The sequence below is a fragment of the Procambarus clarkii genome, chromosome 50 (assembly GCF_040958095.1).
Source record: "Procambarus clarkii isolate CNS0578487 chromosome 50, FALCON_Pclarkii_2.0, whole genome shotgun sequence".
NCBI classification, from domain to species: Eukaryota; Metazoa; Arthropoda; class Malacostraca; order Decapoda; family Cambaridae; genus Procambarus; species Procambarus clarkii.
In genome coordinates, this window is record NC_091199.1 from 4,704,741 (window position 1) to 4,712,300 (window position 7,560).

The following is a 7,560-nucleotide window of genomic DNA, read 5'->3' on the forward strand; positions in this document are numbered from 1 at the left end:
CAGTAATTCGACCCTGTATGGGGGGGGGAGGTATCTGGATATCTAACTAGATATCTGGCAGCCTAACGTGTATAAATAAACTCTGGCTGCCTGTCCCCCGACACAATGAATTATTATTATTATTATTATTATTATTATTATTATTATTATTATTATTATTATTATTATTATTATTACTTGCTGTACCCGGGCACGCGTTGCTGTGGCTCAACAACGCGTGTACATTGCTGAGCAAAAGCAACCTTTCCTCCCCCCCTGGGTGTTGTAAACCACATTCACAACCCCGTTTTATTCTTCCAATGAAATAAATCCTGGACCACAGAGCGCACAATTGGTAATATTTTCATGGATCTCTCCCAGACTCATCTCTCTCTTATGACCAACACAGCCACTGTTCCTTCAATTGATCTCTCTCTTTAGTGACGAGTATACTGGCTGTGGCATATACTGTTAGTGATAATGTGAGTTAGTTTGTCACGTCTGCGTTACCAGTCGTTGCTTTGAGTTTATCTGCTGTCTGTGTCTCTGTTTGTCGTTCTTATTGGAAGGTAGGGAAAAGCTATGTCGTCTTGGGGAAGTTCACGTTCAAGTATGTTTATTGAGACAAGAAAATATATCTCAAAGGGATAGAGTAGTTTAGGCTATTTCTACCCTTCTTTAGGGAAGTCTGGCTCCTCCGTCAGGTTAGGTTATCTACCAGTCTGGTAGTGTGGTGTGAGGTTATCTACCAGTCTGGTAGTGTTGGTAGTGTGGTGTGAGGTTATCTACCAGTCTGGTAGTGTTGGTAGTGTGGTGGGAGGTAATCTACCAGTCTGGTAGTGTTGGTAGAGTGGTGGGAGGTAATCTACCAGTCTGGTAGTGTTGGTAGTGTGGTGTGAGGTTATCTACCAGTCTGGTAGTGTTGGTAGTGTGGTGTGAGGTTATCTACCAGTCTGGTAGTGTTGGTAGTGTGGTGTGAGGTTATCTACCAGTCTGGTAGTGTTGGTAGTGTGGTGTGAGGTTATCTACCAGTCTGGTAGTGTTGGTAGTGTGGTGGGAGGTTATCTACCAGTCTGGTAGTGTTGGTAGAGTGGTGGGAGCTGTGAGCCAGCAACATGTACCGAGTTACTGGCTGAAGGTTGGCTGGGATTTATCCCTTATTTTATTGTCAAAAAATATTTAAATGGTGCCTGAAATTTGTTAACTTCCTCTTAACATGGCATATGAGGCCCAGCATTACATATCTTATGAATTAAGCGAATAAAGTCTAAATAATGCAATTATGAATACAGCAACACCCATACATGCCAGAGGGATTTTTTTAATGAGAGAAAAAGGAAAATAATGGAAAGAAATGTCCAATCTCTACCATTAACTCAGTCACATGTTGGACAGGACACAGACAATGCGGCAACCCTTCCAGAGCTGCAGGCATTATCACCAAGTAAAATGCCCCAATACGTCCACAAATATAATTGCATCTTTCATGTTTGCCAACTTACAAGGCATCAAAACAGGCCAAACGGAGTCCACTGTGTAGCTGACCTCTTAAATGAGGCAAATGCAATGTTGACAGCGTTGACTGAAACTCGCACTAAAGTCTCTTATGACAGTAAGATATGGGTACCAGAATACAATCTTTCCCTTGAAAAGGCTTGAAAAATATTTTTCCTTGAAAAAGAAGCACTCTTTTTTTCCAATTTTTTTTTTTAAATATTGCTAAGAAGTAAGATTACAAATCACATGGAAACACAACATCTTCACAACCCCGGACAAGACGGGTTGAGAACAGGGCGCTCCTGCCTCTCACAGTTGCTGGACCACTATAACATGGCCTTACTGGACCACTATAACATGGCCTTACTGGACCACTATAACATGGCCTTACTGGACCACTATAACATGGCCTTACTGGACCACTATAACATGGCCTTACTGGACCACTATAACATGGCCTTACTGGACCACTATAACATTGCCTTACTGGACCACTATAACATGGCCTTACTGGACCACTATAACATGGCCTTACTGGACCACTATAACATGGCCTTACTGGACCACTATAACATGGCCTTACTGGACCACTATAACATGGCCTTACTGGACCACTATAACATGGCCTTACTGGACCACTATAACATGGCCTTACTGGACCACTATAACATGGCCTTACTGGACCACTATAACATTGCCTTACTGGACCACTATAACATGGCCTTACTGGACCACTATAACATGGCCTTACTGGACCACTATAACATGGCCTTACTGGACCACTATAACATGGCCTTACTGGACCACTATAACATGGCCTTTGTGGACCACTATAACATGGCCTTACTGGACCACTATAACATGGCCTTACTGGACCACTATAACATGGCCTTACTGGACCACTATAACATGGCCTTACTGGACCACTATAACATGGCCTTACTGGACCACTATAACATGGCCTTACTGGACCACTATAACATGGCCTTACTGGACCACTATAACATGGCCTTACTGGACCACTATAACATGGCCTTACTGGACCACTATAACATTGCCTTACTGGACCACTATAACATTGCCTTACTGGACCACTATAACATGGCCTTATTGGACCACTATAACATGGCCTTACTGGACCACTATAACATGGCCTTACTGGACCACTATAACATGGCCTTACTGGACCACTATAACATGGCCTTACTGGACCACTATAACATGGCCTTACTGGACCACTATAACATGGCCTTACTGGACCACTATAACATGACCTTACTGGACCACTATAACATGGCCTTACTGGACCACTATAACATGGCCTTACTGGACCACTATAACATGGCCTTACTGGACCACTATAACATGGCCTTACTGGACCACTATAACATGGCCTTACTGGACCACTATAACATGGCCTTACTGGACCACTATAACATGGCCTTACTGGACCACTATAACATGGCCTTACTGGACCACTATAACATGGCCTTACTGGACCACTATAACATGGCCTTACTGGACCACTATAACATGGCCTTACTGGACCACTATAACATGGCCTCAGGTGCCGTAGACAACAAGCAAAACGCTGATGCAATATGTTCAGATTTCGCAAAAGCCACACATGTGGCTACATGACATGTGCATGACCACACATGATCACACATGTGGCTACATGACATGTGCATGACCACACATGATCACACATGTGGCTACATGACATGTGCATGATCACACATGTGGCTACATGACATGTGCATGACCACACATGATCACACATGTGGCTACATGACATGTGCATGACCACACATGATCACACATGTGGCTACATGACATGTGCATGACCACACATGATCACACATGTGGCTACATGACATGTGCATGACCACACATGATCACACATGTGGCTACATGACATGTGCATGACCACACATGATCACACATGTGGCTACATGACATGTGCATGACCACACATGATCACACATGTGGCTACATGACATGTGCATGACCACACATGATCACACATGTGGCTACATGACATGTGCATGACCACACATGATCACACATGTGGCTACATGACATGTGCATGACCACACATGATCACACATGTGGCTACATGACATGTGCATGACCACACATGATCACACATGTGGCTACATGACATGTGCATGACCACACATGATCACACATGTGGCTACATGACATGTGCATGACCACACATGATCACACATGTGGCTACATGACATGTGCATGACCACACATGATCACACATGTGGCTACATGACATGTGCATGACCACACATGATCACACATGTGGCTACATGACATGTGCATGACCACACATGATCACACATGTGGCTACATGACATGTGCATGACCACACATGATCACACATGTGACCATGGTATTATTGCACACAAAATGTGCACAAAAGGCATTACTGGCAAAGTTAATGATGGGTCTTTAACTTCCTAACGACCAGAACCCGAGAGTGTAATAGTCAGCACAGTAAATTTGAATCATCGACTGTGAAAAGCTCAATCCCCCAAGGTACCGTGCTTGCTCCGGTACTTTTTCTCATCCTAATATTAGACATAAACATGGATACGAACTACAGTATTGTATCATCCTTTGCAGATGACACTAGAATTGTCATGCGAGTAGACATTATAGAGGACACGACAAACCTTCAATCTGATATTAATTAAGTCTTTCTGCGCTATGCAAACAAAATATAAAAAAAACAAAACATGTAAAACACAGTCAAACCACACTATTGAAATAAAAAGCACTGCAAAAGATTTAGGAGTTATCATGTCTGAAGACTTTCCTTTTAAAGAACACAATAAAGTAGCAGTCACAACTGTAAGAAAAATGACGGGTTGGATAACAAGACCCTTCCATGATGCTATACCATGGATGATACTTTTCAAGACGCTAGTGCTCTCTAGAGTGGAGTACTGCTGCACAATGACAGCCCCCTTTCCAAGCTGGAAAAATTGCTGACCTGAAGAATGTACAAAGATCCTTTACTGCTAGAATCCACTCGATAAAACATCTAAATTATTGGGACCGACTAAAAATGTAAAATCTGTATTTATTAGAGCGCAGGCGGGAAAGATACATAATAATCAACACTTTAAAATTATTAGAAGGACTGGTTCCATATCTGCACACATAAATATCGCCAGAAGGCATGGCAGGATGTGCAAAATGGCCCCACTGAAGAGAAGAGGTGCAAAAGACACGCTGAGAGACAACTCGATCGACATCAAAGGCCCGAGACTTTTCAGCACTCCAGCAAACAGGATGCCTGGCCAGAGACCGGGCCGCAGGGACATTGATCCCGGAACCTTCAACAAATAGTCAATAGGTAGTTACCTCAACATTCAAGTATCATATACACACGACATCAACAAATATAATGAGATTCTTGCTCTTCTAAAAACTTGAAACTTTTCACTTGAAAGAATTGCCTCCTCCATCAAAAATGTAAGATTTAGGTTAAACTTGATCAGTGTCTCGGTAAACAACTGGCTGACCTCCACACAAACAAGACTAGCTACCAGTACATTAAAACACACAGGAAGAGGAATAATATTTTGTAATTCAAAGTCTGCTCTTCAAGCACTTGAAAACTTCTGCAATAATCGACAGCAAGAGCCTCATACTAGCAATTATAAATGACCTGATCGCTGCATTGAATAAAGCGTTTAGAATTTTGTAAGGATACCTTCTCATTTAAATATAATCAAACATAATGGCACAGACATTGCAGCCAAATTAGCTTATAACAAAGATGTAGTTGAGTTACACCTACATGTCTCCATCTCTGTTGTCAAAACTATATTGTTCCAAACACTCAGGTCTGATAAGAGAGAAATTACTGACCCCCAACGACCTGAAAGAACCAGTATAAAAAGCTATGATTTGTTCAGATCTGAAACCTATGTATATGGGCAACACAAAACGTCCACTAGACTGTGCGACACAGTGGTTGCCAGGATCAGGTTGGGTTACCGTTACCTGTGGCAGGTGGCTACTGTTACCTGTAGCAGGTGGCTACCGTTATCTGTGGCAGGTGGCTACTGTTACCTGTAGCAGGTGGCTACCGTTACCTGTGACAGGTGGCTACCGTTACCTGTGGCAGGTGGCTACCGTTACTTGTAGCAGGTGGCTACCGTTACCTGTGACAGGTGGCTACCGTTACCTGTGACAGGTGGCTACCGTTACCTGTGGCAGGTGGCTACCGTTACCTGTGGCAGGTGGCTACCGTTACCTGTGGCAGGTGGCTACCGTTATATGTGGCAGGTGGCTACCGTGGCTGCCGTTACCTGTGGACAGGTGGCTACCGTTACCTGTGGCAGGTGGCTACCGTTATCTGTGGCAGGTGGCTACCGTGGCTGCCGTTACCTGTGGACAGGTGGCTACCGTTACCTGTGGCAGGTGGCTGCCGTTACCTGTGGCAGGTCGCTACCGTTACCTGTGGCAGGTGGCTACCGTTACCTGTGGCAGGTGGCTGCCGTTACCTGTGGCAGGTGGCTACCGTTACCTGTGGCACGTGGCTACAGGTGACGGATCTCCCAATCCTGAGCACTCCAGGTGCAAACTCTGTGAGCAGGAACTGCGGCATGATCTCCCACACTGCATCACTGAATGCCCAGTTATTAGACCATTCAGACCCGTTGGCACGAGGTACCTGGAGCTTTGCAATCACTTTATTATTTTAATAATAAAGTAAGTATTACTTATTATTATTGCTAGCAGTGTCCAGAGACTTTTAAGCAGTTTAAGTGCTTTGTTATACAATTTTTCTGAGAGTGAGAGGAGGGAGAGAGAGAGAGAGAGAGAAAGAGAAAGGGGAAGGGAAGTTTGAAGGTAAGTAGACAGTAGGGACAAAGGTGGAGAGGAGTATGTGAAGGGAAGAGAGAGAGAGGGAGTAGGGGAATAGATTGGGGAGAGTGGGTGTAGGGAGGGTGAGAGGTGAAGAGGGGGTGAGAAGGGGAGATTTGGAGAGAAGCAAGGAGAGGGAGATTTTGGGAGAGAAGAGAGGAGAGAGGGGTAGATAGGTCACAGAGGAAGGGAGGGAGATAGGGAAGGAGAGGGAACAGAGAGGGAAGGGTGAGTGGGGCAGGGGGGGGGGAGAGAAGGGTAGAGCAGTGAGGTGAAAGGGAAGGTCAGAGGAAATTGGGCTGTTATTTTTGGTATTTAGTAGAAATATTATGTTTCAAAGTAACTTAGAAAAATAATTATTTTGTGCACATCTTTCTCAGCCTTTTACATTATATACATACAATATACACACATACATAATGTGTACATGTATATTAAATCCATATATGCATGCAAATATATCAGGCTACAAATATCATTTCAACACGCGCGTGTGTGTGTGTAAGTCTGGAACAAGCATACACCGAGTACATGTACTGTGGGAAACATATTATTAACACACCAGTAATCCCCCGTTCTCTTTCAATAGGATTCTGGGCCGCCTGGCGCGACTACAAGAGCCGGCCGAGAGCCCCGGACAGCGCCGCCCTGGTCCAGGCGGGCGCCAGGGGATACACCACTCTCCGGGCCTCCATACCGCCGACTCTGCCACCTTCCAGCTGGATGCTTTCGACTATGCCAGGGAGGACATGGCCGACAAAATCCTGGAAACGATGCAGGGGCTGCGCTTCCGCGGGGTGTCGGTGAGTACGAGGGTGTCTGGATACGGCAATGTCTCAGTGTAGCCTTGACTTCTCTCCGTTGTTGATGACCAATAGAAAATGTACCGTTGGGGTTCTTGTGTGAGAGGACAGGCTCTTTAGTTGCATATATGCCTGGGGACCATTCACGCTTGTTCGCATTTGTGTTGCTCACGTGGCCCCACAAAAAAAAAGATGATTTGATGAAATAGCTATGCCCAAGATTACCATCAAAGTGCCGTCGGGGTGGTGGTTCAAATAGGCTCGGCTATCACTGCCTTTTGTTCAGTCACTGATGGTCGAGTGGTTTAAGGCACTATGTTCACCAGTTGCAATGTGCTCCTGACGGTCCGGGTTCGAGTCACTTCTGGGGGTGTCGAGTTTTCAG

General features: G+C 44.8%; 1 protein-coding gene across 1 annotated transcript in view; it reads left to right on the forward strand.

Annotated features, from left to right (window-relative positions):
- The window catches only part of LOC123772757 (uncharacterized), a gene marked incomplete in the record, with an annotated part of 455,577 nt that overhangs the window by 288,336 nt on the left and 159,681 nt on the right, over positions 1-7,560 (forward strand). Inside the window, 1 exon segment of the mRNA XM_069303388.1 lies at positions 6,962-7,175. Within this exon segment, the coding sequence (XP_069159489.1) occupies positions 6,962-7,175 (214 nt within the window).